The sequence below is a fragment of the Capricornis sumatraensis genome, chromosome 4 (genome assembly GCF_032405125.1).
Source record: "Capricornis sumatraensis isolate serow.1 chromosome 4, serow.2, whole genome shotgun sequence".
Lineage (NCBI taxonomy): Eukaryota > Metazoa > Chordata > Mammalia > Artiodactyla > Bovidae > Capricornis > Capricornis sumatraensis.
This window is the reverse complement of record NC_091072.1, coordinates 7,294,924-7,309,934: the sequence shown is the minus strand read 5'-3', so window position 1 is coordinate 7,309,934 and position 15,011 is coordinate 7,294,924. Positions and strand designations below refer to the sequence as shown.

The following is a 15,011-nucleotide window of genomic DNA, read 5'->3' as shown; positions in this document are numbered from 1 at the left end:
AGTCTGAAGCTGAGGTGTCCCCAGGGCCCTGGCGGGGGGAGGGGGGCTCCAGCCGCCCTGCGGGCCCCTGTCCCCGGGTTTGCAGCTCCTCACTCGCGACTCTGCCTCGTGTGCCTCCACTTCCAGAGCCCCCTCTCCTTGTCAGAACGCCAGCTGTCGGCCTTGGGCCCACCCTCATCTGGTCTGACCTCAGCCCCAGAGACCCTGTTTTCAAATAAGGTCAGGTTCAGGTGCGGGGGGGGGGCGGTCTCATTACAGGACACAGTGTCCAGGGCGCTCCCCCAAATGCCCTGCTCCGTCTGCCAACACCAGTCACTTGTGGGGCTTCCCCCTTCCTTCTCTGTGGTCCTGGCTAGAGCCGTGCCTGCTCCCCCAGAGCCGGGAAACCACCTCATTCACGGGTCCCTCGCCTCCCGCCCTCGCCCAGGGTGTTTCTGTCCACGTGAAGCCCCTCTTCCGACACCTTCAAACTCCTCATTCAAATCGTTCTCCCTGTGTGTCCCGCACCCTGGCTGCCACACACCCAGTGAGTGAGGTGGGCGGGGGCGGTCGGCTCAGCCCCCAGTGTCACCTGAACCTCACCTGCACAGGAGCCTGAGACCTTCCCGTGAGGCCGCGGGAGAGTCTGGTTTTGAGGTGTCCCTTTATTCCAACCAGCTTCCCAGGTGGCGCTAGTGGTAAAGAACACGCTTGCTGATGCTGAAGATGTAAGATGTGGATTTGATCCCTGGGTCAGGAAGATCCCCTGGAGGAGGGCATGGCAACCCACTCCAGTAGTCTCGCCTGGAGAATCCCCATGGACAGAGGGCTGGCGGGCTACAGTCCATGGGGTCGCAAAGAATTGGACATGACCGAAGCGATTTCGCTCGTGCTTGATTCCTACCAGGTACCAGTTTCTTGGTTTGTCTCACACGTCGTTAGTGTTGTGGCCTTCGTGTTAGGAGCTGCGGAATTCGGGCTCATCCCCCTTTATTGCTGGAGGAGGTGATTCCCTCTTGGCGTGAAACTCTAGCATGCGTACAGAGATCTTCATGGAACCTCAAGGGTCCTTTCACTTGCTCGGGATCGGCTCGCCGTGGCTTCTCACGTGTGTCCACAGCCGTGGGGTCTGCTGGCTGCAGGGCTGTCACTCAAACAGCTCCAGGTAGTCGGGCGGCTCTTGCTGCTGACCGCAGGGGTACAGAAGGAGCTCCTTTCCCAGGGAGGTGATGGGCTCCTCCTGTGAGGAAGACAGTACAGGTCAGGCTGCAGCCCCCCAAGAGCGGCAGGGGCCTCAGCCCAGGCTCCCATGTCTTATTTTACAGGACACTTTCGTAAGAAGCCCTTCCTGCCTTGCTGGAGCACACAGCTTCTGGTCTCCCCTCGCTTTACACTAAGCTTTCTTGGCTTAGGCAACCCCGAAAGAGAGATTTCTTGTCCACAAGCTGCCCTGTGGTCTCCCTCCTTCCCGGGCTTGTGCTCTCACTTAAGGGTGTTTTCATATGGAAAAGAATGTATTTTTAAAAAGAATGTGTGTGTACATATGTAACGGAATTACTCTGCTGTACAGCAGTAATTAGCACAACACTGTAAATCAACCATACGTTAAAAAAAAAGTGTTCTCAGATGTGATTGGAGTGCACAGATTTTGCATCATCTCGTGCATTCTCTGCTCCAGTGGGTTCTCCCTGATGAGGAGGGACCAGGTTCAGTGATAAAGGAGGTGCAATTAACAATCCTTGTTATCGGGAAGGTTACCCACATGGCTCAGCGGTTAAAAGAATTCGCCTGCTAATGCAGGAGGTGGAGGAGATGTGGGTTTGCTCCCTGGGTCGGGAAGATCCCCTGGAAGAAGAAATGTCAACCCACTCCAGTATTCTTGCCCGGAGAATCCCACGGACAGAGGAGCCCGGCAGGCTACAGTCCGTGGTGTCACAGAGAGTCGGACACAATTGAGCACGAGCACTATTATCGGGAGGAGTTACAGAAGCGGGGGGCTGATCTCCCCCTGCTCGTCTCAGCTGTCTTCCATGGAGCCGCCTTTCACTGTCAGAGCAGCTGCAGGACACCTGTCACCGAGCGAGCGACGCGTGCACGGGGCGGCACCTTGTGGTACTCCACCAGCTCGGCCAGGCTGGCGTGCTGCAGCTGGTCCACGCCCAGGAAGCTGTATGAGTCCAAGGAGGCATCTATGAGGAAGTGCTTGCAGCCGTCCTCAGACTGGTAGGACAGGGCGTAGCCCTTGACCTTCTCGTTGACCCGGATCAGAAAGCTGCCCGGCACGCAGGTGCTCAGAAGCTCGTTCGCTCTGTTTACGGTGAGGATTCCTGCGGGAAAGAAGGGCAGGGGTTTCAGCCACATCATTTCCAGAGCTCCCCTCTGCTAAACACAGCCGTGTGGATAAAGCCAGTAAGAACCTGAGCAGCCCTAAGTCCACGCTGGGTTTCCTTGGAGCAGTACTGTGGTTCGTCATCTGGTATTTGGTACCTGGGATGGGGTTGCTGCTAAGTCACTTCAGTTGTGTCCTACTCTGTGCAACCCCATAGACGGCAGCCCACCAGGCTCCCCCGTCCCTGGGATTCTCCAGGCAAGAACACTGGAGTGGGGTGCCATTTCCTTCTCCAATGCATGAAAGTGAAAAGTGAGAGTGAAGTCGCTCAGTCGTGTCCGACCTTCAGTGACCCCATGACTGCAGCCTTCCAGGCTCCTCCATCCATGGGATTTTCCAAGCAAGAGGACTGGAGTGGGGTGCCATCGCCTTCTCTGGGATGGGGGAAGTTCCATAAGCAAATGTGTAGTACAAATGGAGGGCTTCCCAGGGTGGTGCTAGAGGTAAAGAACCCACCTGCCAATGCAGGAAGCGTGAGAGACCTGGGTTTGATCCCTGGGTGGGGAAGATTCCCTGGAGGAGGGCATGGCAACCCGCTCCAATATTCTTGCCTGGAGAATCCCCATGGACAGAGGAGCCTGGTCACAAAGAGTTGGGCCCCGCTGAAGCGACTTGCCCCGTATGCAGTACGAATGGAACGCTCGCCCCTCAGAACACGTTTCACCCAGTGACAAGCACGGGAGTCATGTGGCTTCTGAGGGGTAGGACCGTTGACGGTCATCCTGGGAGGATGAGCTCTCCCAAGTTGACTGATGGGGACCCTGGGGCCTGGGAATGATCCTACGAGATCTGGAGCGGGAGTTCTCACTGGAGCGATGTCTGGAAACGTCTCAGACACTGGGGCTGGGCGGTGGGGGTGGCTCTAGTCTTCTCCAGTGCATGGAGGCAGGGATGCTGCCAAACCTCCCACTGCTCACAGAGCAGCCTCACTATAGACAGTGATCCAGTGCCAAAGGCTGGCAGTGCCGAAGGCGGGCACCCACTGAGCGACTAAGCACAGCACATATACACACGTGTGTGTGCATGCCTGCATCTCTTGCGTCACTCCTTTAAATGAAGCCTCATTTAGGAGTAGTCACAGCAAAGGACACTGTCACTAACTCAGTCGTGTCCGACTCTTTGCGACACCATGGACTGTAGCCCGCAGGCTCCTCTGCCCGTGGGATTCTCCAGGCAAGAACCCTGGAGTGGGTTACCATGCCCTCCTCCAGGGGATCTTCCCAACCCAGCGATCGAACTCAGATCTCCTGCCTTGCGGGTGGATTCTTTACTGTCTGAGCCACCAGGGAAGCCCAAGAGTACTGGAGTGGGTAGCCTATCTCTTCTCCAGCAGATCTTCCCGACCCCGAAGTTGAACTGAGGTCTCCTGCACTGCAGGCGGATCCGTTACCAGCTGAGCCACCAGGGAAGCCCCACGTGTGTATATGCGTACTATCTGTGTCTTCACAGATGCTCAAAAGGATGCCACTCTTCAAACACACACACACACACGTGTTATGCTACACACGCATAGTTTGGATGCCTCATGAATTCACAGGAATTCAAGACCAGCCTTCCCCAATTAGTCCACACTGATTGCTCAGGTCTGACCCATGCTCCCGGTTCCCCTGCTTGCTCCTCCTCATCTGTAATTCTTCAGGTGAGCCCACGACGTGATAAGACAGAGAGGAAGTGTGCAGACACGTGCTGGCAGGATGGTGAGCTGCTTTGAGCTCTGGCCAGAGGGCCGCGTTTCCTGCGTCAGCAGATGGAACCTCCCGCCTCTTCCATGCTGACATTCGGTATCACGATTAGAGAGAAACCCAAAAGGCCTCCTGGTGAAAAGGCAATGGATTATCACAGCTCTTTAGTCTGACAAGACTAAAGTTAGTAAAGTTAATTGAGAATTAAACCTAAGGATCCAGTGTAAAACGTCAAATAAACCACTTGTGTTCTTTTCTGTAAGTAGACCTTTGAGAAGGGAGGATTAGAGATCATCCGCTCCCCGGGCCTCGTCTCCCCAGCAGGGCCCGAACCCGCACGTCTGGGTGTGGGGGCTCAGCTCCAGGGCGACGTGGGGCGATAGCAGGGCCTGCGGCCAGCCCCTCACGGACAGGAAACGTGCCTGGGAGGAAAGAAGCAGGCGGCCGCTCCTCTGGTGTCCAGGCTCTGCCAGGACCCCATCCCACAGGCCGCTGAGTCCAGTCACCTTCCTTCCCTTTCCTGACGAGACTAAGGTGCTGGACACAGCAGGCGCTGTGACTGAGGAGCCCCTGGGGTCGCTGCCGGGTGTCCACGTCAGGCGCCCAACTAATACCCAGGTGAGCATCCTTGCGGCAGCTGCTCCTTCCTGCCCATTTCACCTTCTACACACCCGGTCCCACTGCGGGCATTGGAGGCTGAACCCAGGCCACCAGTGACCAGCCTGCCCAGGGCCTGCAGGGGCTACGGTGTGAAGACTCTGGGACTGACGCTCTCTGAAACCTGGGGGATTGCTCAGTGACTTCATCCTGGAAAGATTTCTCTTCTCCTCCCTGACAGGCTGACTCTGAAATTCCAAGTGACTTCAACAGACGATACGGATGTTGTTATTTATAATATCTGGATTTCAGCATGATGGAGTCCGATTCCTAGAACAAAAGCCATTCTGGAAGATTATAACCAGAATGAGACAAATTCTTCCTCAAGTCAGGTCATAGAGTAGCTGCAAATCAGACCGTCTGCAAGCCCCCCCGGCCTGTAGCTGTTCTCAGCGTGCACAAACCCTGGCTCTGCCTCGGCTCCAGAGACACCAGCGCGGGGGCCCTCTCCCCTCGGTGGTGCCCACGGCAGGTGCAGAAGGTGAGCACCGCGCTTTGTTCATTCGCTTCACCGCAGGGTCGGGGTTTCTGAAGGACACAAGCTCTCGGGGCATCTGACAACACAAGTCGACATGCAGTTTCTCCTGATGCCATCAAGGGTAGCAGGGGCCTCCAGGGAGGTCTGGCTGAGGTCATGGCCAAACGGCAAGCTTGGTCTGCCTGCAAAGGGGGCTCTTGCACGCAAAACCAAAGTCCAGCATCAGACGCTAATCACCGGGGGACCCCTGCCCAGGGCATGATGCTAAGAAATTGGTTCTAGTACAGACAGTGGTCTTCCTCCAGCCCCTGCTGAGGCTGTGATGCCCCCAGGCTGCCTCCCTCTGGCCTCTCCAAGGGCTCACCCAGCCCCACGTCCACCCGGCCAGCACGGTCCACACCTCTGGAAGGGACCCGGCATGCCCTGTGGTCTCTCCCTGCGGCGCCTCCTTGTGAGCAACCACCGTTCCTAGTTTATATTCACGCCCTCAGGAACTGCCACCCGGAAGACGCCCGGGAAAGGTCTAGCGCAGACCTCGGTCACAGTCAAGTGGGAAACGTCCCTCTCCAGGACAATCCTAGCACCCACTGCCACTAGGCTGAGGGCTGATAACGGGGACCAGGGGTGCCCTCGTGTTTCTCCAAGGTACCCCCAGGCCTGAGTCACACGCACACCTGTGTGACCTGTTTCCGGCACCTGGAAAAGCCATGTTCAATAACCAAACGAACGAGAACTCAGTAACAGCAGCACTGAGAGCTCTTCACGTCTGCCTGGCCCTCCCCCAGGTGGGCCTTCCCTCATCTGATCCTCACTGAGGCCTGGAGACAAGGTGCTATCACAGCCCACTGAGCACAGAGGGGAAGGCCCACGTCTCAGAGGCCCCAGGGTGGGCCTGGAGCGCGGGCTGGAACCAAAGGCTAGACCAGAGAAGCTAAGCTCGCACCCACCCTCCAGAACACCTGCCCCTGGTGCATCGGGCTCCAGGGGCTCCTACTCACTGTTTTTCTTCCCCAAACAGCTTTAGAATAAGCAGAAGCATGGCCATTTGGGGGTCTTCCCTGGTGGTTCAGATGGTTAAAGAATCTGCCTGCAACACAGGAGACCTGGATTCAATCCCTGAGTTGGGAAGATCCCCTGGAGAAGGAGATGGCTGCCCCCTGCAGTATTCTTGCTGGGAGAATCCCATGGACAGAGGAGCCTGAAGGCTACAGTCCATGGGGTCGTAAAGAGTCAGACACGACTGAGCGACTAAGCAAGCAAGCGAGCAATGGCCATTTTACAGATGGGAAAACTGAGAAAGAAGGTAGGCACCCGAAGCTACAGGACACGTTAGTGGTGGTTTCAGGCTCCTGCTCCAGGGCTTGGCTTAGCCCAACCCACTGGGCTCATGAAACTTCCCTGGAGTTGGCTGAGAATTTAAAATGAGATTGATTTCACAAAGAGGTATTCATTTCCCACTTGGGCATCCTAAAGATGTGTTTTTCAGTGATTACCGAGTACGGTCCCTGTATGTGGGGACGATGCACCGTGACCCCTGTGACCCCCTCAGCTCAGAGTTCGGTGGTCGTGGATAAAGAAGCGCCACCCCGCGCCTTCGGGGGTCCCTGATCTCAGGGTCTGCTGGGGTGGTGGAGCCCCCAGGTGCTGTCTCAACCTCTCCCTCTCTTGCCATCTGTCCCATGTTCTCTGCCCCAGACGGTGGTGAAGGGAGGTCTGGCACCGAGTCGACATTCCTGACGGAACACAGCTCTGCTTCAAGGTGACCTCAGAGCCCCGCACTGCCACCTGCCCAGGGCAGGGTGGACGAGAGAAAAGCCGGCGGTGTTTTCAAGCAGAGCCCTGCAGACTGAGAGCGTATACGTCACCCCTGGCGAATCACACTCGGGAGAGAGCTCCCCCTACCTCACCCTCTGATCTTTCAGCACGTATAGGACGCAGGTTCAGAGAGGCTCTGGGTCCTGCCCTGGTCCTCTGCCTAGAAGGAGACCCACCACGATGCTGACAAGTACCCTTGAGCGCTCAGGCGCCTGGGAAGTGCAAGCGTTAGTCTCTCAGTCGTGTCCGACTCTCTGCGACCCCATGGACTGTAGCCTGCCAGGCTCCTCTGTCCGTGGGATTCTCCAGGCAAGAACACTGGAGTGGGTTGCTGTGCCTTCCTGCAGAGGATCTTCCTGGCCCAGGAATCGAACTGGGGTCTCCTGCACTGCAGGCAGATTCTTTACCAGCTGAGCTACCAGGGCTCAGGCACCTTAGGGATGAGGAAAAGTGGTCAGAGCTCTTAAAATATTATTCATAATGTTTCCCTAGTAATTCAGAGATTAAACTGACGTCATTTGCTCTCACTTCATCACCTTAATGGCCAACACTTACTAAAGGTGACTGAGCATGCGTCACACACGGTTCTAAGTCCGTTGCACGTTATACCTCACCGAGTTTTCCGACCAGCCTGGGAGGAAGGTAATGTATTATCTGCATCGGACATATGACAGGCAAGTGCAGGAGTCGTGCAACTTGCTGAGGCCACGCAGCCGGCTGGTGGGGGACGGGCAGCTGGGTGCAGGCAGCGTGGCCCCCGGGATGCACTTGGCACCAGCAAGCTGGCTCCTCTCCCCAGCCTCCCCACCACCAGCGTCGAGGAGCAGTGTCCAGCCTGCTCTGACAGTGACAGCAGAAATCCAGGACACGGGCCCGTGATGACGAAGAAAATGTGACGGCAGAAGCATGGATCTAATATCCGTGTAAAATATCCCAAGTAAACCCCCCAGCAGAGCTGCTGTCCGTAGCGGGACCCACCCGCTCCCCTCTGTCTTGCCTCTCAGGCCCCTCCGAGAGCATGTGGGAACCACAAGCCTGGAGCCCCCGGGCGTCAGGAGTGGGAAGCGCAGGGCTCCTGGCAGAGGCAGGCAGTGACCCCCGTGGCCGGCAGTGTCAGGGCGAGGACCCCACGGCAGCATCTGAAAAACCCCAGGGAGGGCTTTGAGGTTCATGAACTCCTCTCAACACTAGTGGAAAAAGATACTAAGAGTTTTGCAGCAAGTTTGCTGCACGGGGTAATGTCTGAAAGAAGTCAGGGTCTCCCAGGCAACTGTGTTGTATTCGCTGCAGAGAAGCCAGCGCGTCTCAAATCTGCAGGAGTACTCCAGCTTTCACGCCTTTGTCTTCATCTTCAGTTAGTTCACAACTGAGCTAAGACTAGGCAGGCACAGCGGAGCACTGCGGAGAGTACCGTGGACAAAGCACTCTGAGGCCACAGGGCAGATGGAGCTTCGGTGCTGAGCGGAGGCAAGTCCTTGGGCTCGTGGCTCAGGCTCTGCTGGGCCCTCCCAAGGTCAAAGCCTCCCATGCCCTTCCCTGTCACACACAGGCACCCAGATCCTCCTGCTGCCAGCCACAGCCTCTCCCACTCCATGAGGGAGATGAATCACAGGTGTAAGTGAGGCAGGGTGGATACATTAGGGTGACTTTGGGTCATTTGTGTGTAAGTCAAGACAAAGCTTGAAAATCCCTTTGTGAGAGATGGGCAGAATTTTGATGGCCCCACAAGTAAGAAATCTCCAAGCCTCAGGAAAATGACTGGAGGACAGATCATCGCTTAAGAGTGCCAGTGTCCAGGTTCATTAAGGTTTTAGCCTGAAAGAAATCTTGGGAGACTTCTGTGAGACTTTCTCAATGCAACCCCTCCAGGTATACAGAGTCAGCCCTGGAGGAGTGTGCTGACGGAGCCTGGACTGCACACTGCAGAGTACCTGGAAGAGCAAGACTGACTCCATGTTGCATCCGTTTCTTTTTTCTATCTAACTTTTGTGTCCTGTGGCCTGTGCTGAGTCATGCTGGGCTCTGCACCTTTTCTAGAAAGAATGTTACCCATAGCCTGAAATATATGGGAAGCCCATTCTCAAGCCTCTGATCTTTTAAGGGTATAACTTTTTATATTCACATAGAGATAAAAAGTTGCAGAACAGAGAATAACATTTGACTCTTTGGAGGTTTACAGGAACATTATGACCTGACCAACAGAGACAGCTGTAAGAACAAAGGATTCCAACACCAAGAAGTTTGCATCAGCCAACCATACCTCCCTCCCCTTTTAATATAAAAGAAGCCTGAATTCTTACTCAGGGAAGATGCTTCTATGGGATATTTGTCCACCATCTTCTTGATCTTCTGCTTTCCAAATAGAGTTACTATTCCATGTCCCAACACTTCCTCTCTCAACGTACTGGCCTATCATGCCGAGCAGTGAGCCTGGACTCAGTAACGCTGGGAGGACAAAGACGCAGGACTCTTCCTGGACACTTCTCTCTAGGGAACCTAGGTTTGAGAGAGTAACTGCCTCCACAGAAATGGATACGATTTACCCCCTGTAGAGAAGGAACATTTGAAGGGTGTATCAAAAATGGTGGGGCTTCCAGGGTAACTCAGCTGGTAAAGAATCCACCTGCAAATCACAGCAGGATCCTCTATGATCCACCTCCCAGAATACTGGAAATGAAAGCAAAAATAAACAAATGGGATCTAATTAAAATTAAAAGCTTCTGCACAACAAAGGAAACTATAAGTAAGGTGAAAAGACAGGCTTCTGAATGGGAGAAAACAATAGCAAATGAAGCAACTGACAAACAACTAATCTCAAAAATACACAAGCAACTTATGCAGCTCAACTCCAGAAAAATAAACAACCCAATCAAAAAATGGGCCAAAGAACTAAATAGACATCTCTCCAAAGAAGACATACGGATGGCTAACAAACACATGAAAAGATGCTCAACATCACTCACTATCAGAGAAATGCAAATCAAGACCACAATGAGGTACCACTTCACACCAGTCAGAATGGCTACGATCCAAAAGTCTACAAGCAATAAATGCTGGAGAGGATGTGGAGACAAGGGAACCCTCTTACACTGTTGGTGGGAATGCAAACTAGTACAGCCACTATGGAGAACAGTGTGGAGATTCTTTAAAAAATTGCAAATAGAGCTGCCTTATGACCCAGCAATCCCACTGCTGGGCATACACACCAAGGAAACCAGAACTGAAAGAGACACGTGTACCCCAATGTTCATTGCAGCACTGTTTATAATAGCCAGGACATGGAAACAACCTAGATGTCCATCAGCAGATGAATGGATAAGAAAGCTGTGGTACATATACACAATGGAGTATTACTCAGCCGTTAAAAAAATACATTTGAATCAGTTCTAATGAGATGGATGAAACTGGAGCCGATTATACAGAGTGAAGTAAGCCAGAAAGAAAAACACCAATACAGTACACTAAAGCATATATATGGAATTTAGAAAGATGGCAATGATGACCCTGAATGCGAGACAGCAAAAGAGACACAGATGCGTAGAGCGGACTTTTGGACTCTGAGGGAGAGGGAGAGGGTGGGATGATTTGGGAGAATGGCATTGACACATGTATACTATCATGTAAGAAATGAAGTGCCAGTCTATGTTCGATACAGGATACAGGATGCTTGGTGCTGGTGCATGGGGATGATTCAGAGAGATGATATGGGGTGAGAGGTGGGAGGGGGATTCAGGATTGGGAGCTTGTATACACCCGTGGTGGATTCATGTCAATGTATGGCAAAACCAATACAGTATTGTAAAGTAAAATAAAGTAAAAATTAAAAAAAAAAAACACTAAAAAAAAAAAATCCACCTGCAATGCAGGAGATCTTGGTTCAATTCCTGGGTCAGGAGGTTCCCCTGGAGAAGGGATAGGCTACCCATCCTAGTATTCTTGGGCTTCCATGGTGGCTCAGATGGTAAAGAATCTGCCTGCAGTGCGGGAGACCTGGGTTCGATCTCTGGGTGGAGAAGATCCCCTGGAGGAGGGCATGGCTACCCGCTCCAGTACTCTTGCCTGGAGCATCCCCATGGACAGAGGAGCCTCGCGGACTACAGCCCACAGGATCACAAAGAGTCAGACACGACTGAGCTGAGCTACAGCTCAGCGCAGGAGAAATGGAAGCAATCAAAATAGCTGTGGTATGAACTGTGTTGGTATCCTGTAGATGTTAAAGGGATTTACTTTTTAAGTAGCTTAAAATACAAAGGTTTTTAAAAATGTAAAGCATTTGGAGGGCAGGTTTGATCATATGCCACAACAGCAAAGACGTTCAAAAGAAATAAATCAGGTGGAAATATTTAATCAACCGTCTAATCACTTCCACATTTGGATAAGGAAGCGTAAATTACCTTTCAGAGGAATAATGATCAGCTATTGATGCAGAAAGCAAGCATGTGAATTCTCTAACAACACCAGAAGCAATTAGAGGTCTCCCAAGTCAGAAATCTGTTTGTGCATTTCCTTCCATCTTTTTCCCGTCTTCCCGCTCGCAGCCTCTGCTGGCTCCTAAGCTCCCAACACTGCTGCGTGTCTCACAGAAATAGGAAAATGCTGATGGACAGAGTGAAGAAACGGGTCTGCAGGGCGACGGATGGACCTTCCAACTTCAGTTCTACTTATTCCCCAGCCCTTTTCTTCAAGAAGTGAGTACAGTTAATTACATACCTACCTACTTTGGGGACCCATAGCGAGAGACAGGATGAGTGCAATGACTGTGTTCAGCGGGGTGTTAAGTTAGCCAAGAGGGCTTCTCAACACTTACCGCCAACTGCACCAACAGCCCAGACTGGAAGGTGCTGTAACTGGGTGGCTACTCGGGAGAGTGAAATGGATAAAAACACGGATCGTATTTGACAATCAAGACAGTCCTGAACACTCACGTGTGAGAGGAGGTGAGGGGTGAGGACAGAGAGAGAAGACAATCCTTCTTGAGGAAACAAAACCAAGCAGACTACAATACTCAGATTATACACCTATAAAAGACACAGTACTGTTCAGCAACCCCGGGACACACTGCCGTCTCTCCACACCCTCCCTGCTGACCCCACAAGCAATCGTAACTGCCTGGGATGACTGCAAGCAGCTTCATTCCCTGTTTGCGGGGTGGCTCTCCTTTGGTCCTTCCAGATTATTCCTGCCTTCTGGGGTGCCCTCCTGGGCTCTGGACTTATCAAGGACAACCGAAGTCGCTCAGTCATGTCCAACTCTTTGCGACCCCATGGACTGTAGCTTACCAGGCTCCTCTGTCCATGGGATTTTCCAGGCAGGGGTACTGGAGTGGGCTGCCATTTCCTTCTCCAGAGGATCTTCCCAACCCAGGGATCAAACCCGGGTCTCCCCCATTGCAGGCAGACGCTTTATTGTCTGAGCCACCAGGGAAGCTATTATCAAGGACAGGCCCTAAGTAAATAATTGAGGAAAATAATTAAGATCTATGTTATTTAAGTGCTGCCTCATTCTTGTACGTGATGCTGCTGCTGAAGACTATACTTTTTGGCGGGGTGAGGCTGATGAGGAGGAGAAGGGCAGAGGGGACCGGAGGGGTAAACTTTCTCTTTAGGCTGATCAGTTACAACAGAAACACTGCACCAGGACCTGAGCCTTCTCAGATGTCAGCTGACTTACTTACAAAACAACACTGTGGTGTAGATACTATTATTACCTCCATTCACAGAGGAGAAAACACAACTCAAGCCCAGTGATCCATCTCGGGAGTCTGGTACTAAGCCTGCATCACACTACATTTCCAAGCTGTGAGTGTTAGTTGCTCAGTCACGTCCAACTCTTTGTGACCCCATAGGCTGTACCCAGCCAGGCTCCTCTGTCCATGGGATTCTCCAGGCGAGACTACTGGAGTGGGTTGCCATTCCCTTCTCCCGGGGATCTTCCTGACTCAGGGATCAAACCCTGGTCTCCTGCATTGCAGGCAGATTCTTTACCATCTGAGCCACCAGGGAAGCCACCTTTCCAAGCTAGGAGCTAAGAAAACTCTGTGCTGCCTTGGGGCACTGAATTGACCAGAAAGAATGGTCAAATGATTACAAGGAATAACAGAAGAAGACACCCACCTATCTGCTGCTGCTGCTAAGTCACTTCAGTCGTGTCTGACTCTGTGCGACCCCATAGACGGCAGCCCACCAGGCTCCCCCGTCCCTGGGATTCTCCAGGCAAGAACACTGGAGTGGGTTGCCATTTCCCTCTCTAATGGACGAAAGTGAAAAGTGAAAGTGAAGTCGCTCAGTCATATCCAACTCTTCGTGACCCCATGGACTGCAGCCTACCAGGCTCCTCCACCCATGGGATTTTCCAGGCAAGAGTACTGGAGTGGGTTGCCATTGCCTTCTCCAACCCACCTATCTAGGAACCCTGAAAAACTAAACCAAGGACAAATCAATGCAAATTAAAATAAGGTGGTTCCACTGGTAAGATTAAGCTGGTGGGAGTATAACTTTGTTTAACCACTTTGGAGGACATCTGGCAACACTTAAAGAGGTTCATATCCTACCTCCCAGCAATTTCACTGCTAAATATACACCCTGAAGAAATGATCACAAATGTGTTCAAGGAGGCATGTTCAGGGTGAATACCAACCACATCATTTTCCGTAATAGCAAAAAAATTGTGCCAAATGTAGGCGAAGAGATGAATGCGTAATGACACACGTGTGTATGTGTGTAATAAAACATATATCATCAAACACAAAAGATTACATGTTTTATATGTGTATTATAAATGCATAAATAACATATATCATAAAATACTGCACTACAAGTACAAGGAATGATTAGCCTACCTTTATAAACAAGGGAAAACCCACTTAACATAATATTGAGAGAAAATGCATGTTTCAGAAGAATGCCTACAACATGATACCATATGTTAAATGTTAAACACATTGTTCTGTTTTGTAGAAACATATGCACACCTGTGTTTTATATTTTTAAAATATATTTTCCTGAAGTACCCACACATATATACACGTAATAAAATGTAAATATGGATGGAAAAGACAGCTTCAGAAGAATGGTTCATCCCTTGGGAAGAGGAAACAGCATCAAAATGGAGTAAAAAAGGAGCCTTAATTCTGTTTTTCAGGGTTTATTTCCTAGTAAAAATAGATACAAAGTGAATATGGCTTTTAACACTCCCTGTATCTGCAGAGCAGCTATAATACTTGTTACATCACTGGCACTGGATTTATTTTCCCGGTACTGTCATAATTAGAAAAACCATGTTCAAAGGAGGAGAGAAAAACCCTCCCTGGTGTGGGCGGGCCCTGTCTCATCAGTCGACAGCCTTCAGAGCCTGATCTTCCCTGAGCAAGAAGGAAGCTGCGGGCAGCGGGCGGTCTCCGGACCTGCTGTCCGTCTGCTCCTCTCTGCCACCGTGCTGGGTGCTGCCTGGCGCGTCCTCAGCTCCTCTCTCACACCCTCCCAGCTCACCCCTGGAAAACCCCATGCACTCCACTCCACGCTTCCAATTACGTGCTGAGGACCCAGTCTATTATCTCCAGCTCTGACCCATTAGTCTGGCTGCCCCAGGGACCATTTTACACAAAGGCCCCAAAGAACCTTCAAAGTCATCACACCCCAAACGAGTGCCCTGCCCCCTCCCCTAAGTTCCTGCATCCTCTGGGGTCCTCTGGGGTCCCGCCTCATCCTCTGGGGTCCTCCGGGGTCCCGCCTCATCCTCTGGGGTCCTCCGGGGTCCCGCCTCATCCTCTGGGGTCCTCCGGGGTCCCGCCTCATCCTCTGGGGTCCCGCCTCATCCTCTGGGGTCCTCTGGGGTCCCGCCTCATCCTCTGGGGTCCTGCCTCACCAACGGTGTGCAGTCCCCATCCGCCCCACAAGCCAGAGGCCCAGCTGCCCTCACTTCCCTGGTCCCTGCCTTCTCACCCTCATCCTTACTCAAAGTTAATTTAGAGAAAGGGGTGAAATACAGACTCTATCGGGGGAAAATTAGGTGG

General features: G+C 52.3%; 1 protein-coding gene across 1 annotated transcript in view; it reads right to left on the bottom strand.

Moving 5' to 3' along the window:
- SH2D4A (SH2 domain containing 4A) overlaps positions 1 to 15,011 on the bottom strand; it is a 64,716-nt gene continuing 49,705 nt past the window's right edge. Inside the window, exons 9-10 of the mRNA XM_068970751.1 lie at positions 2,086 to 2,306; positions 1 to 1,219 (exon numbers count right to left, since the gene is read on the bottom strand). Coding sequence (XP_068826852.1) covers positions 1,127 to 1,219; positions 2,086 to 2,306 — 314 coding nt within the window. The 3' untranslated portion in view covers positions 1 to 1,126. The remainder of the gene's footprint in view (positions 1,220 to 2,085; positions 2,307 to 15,011) is intronic.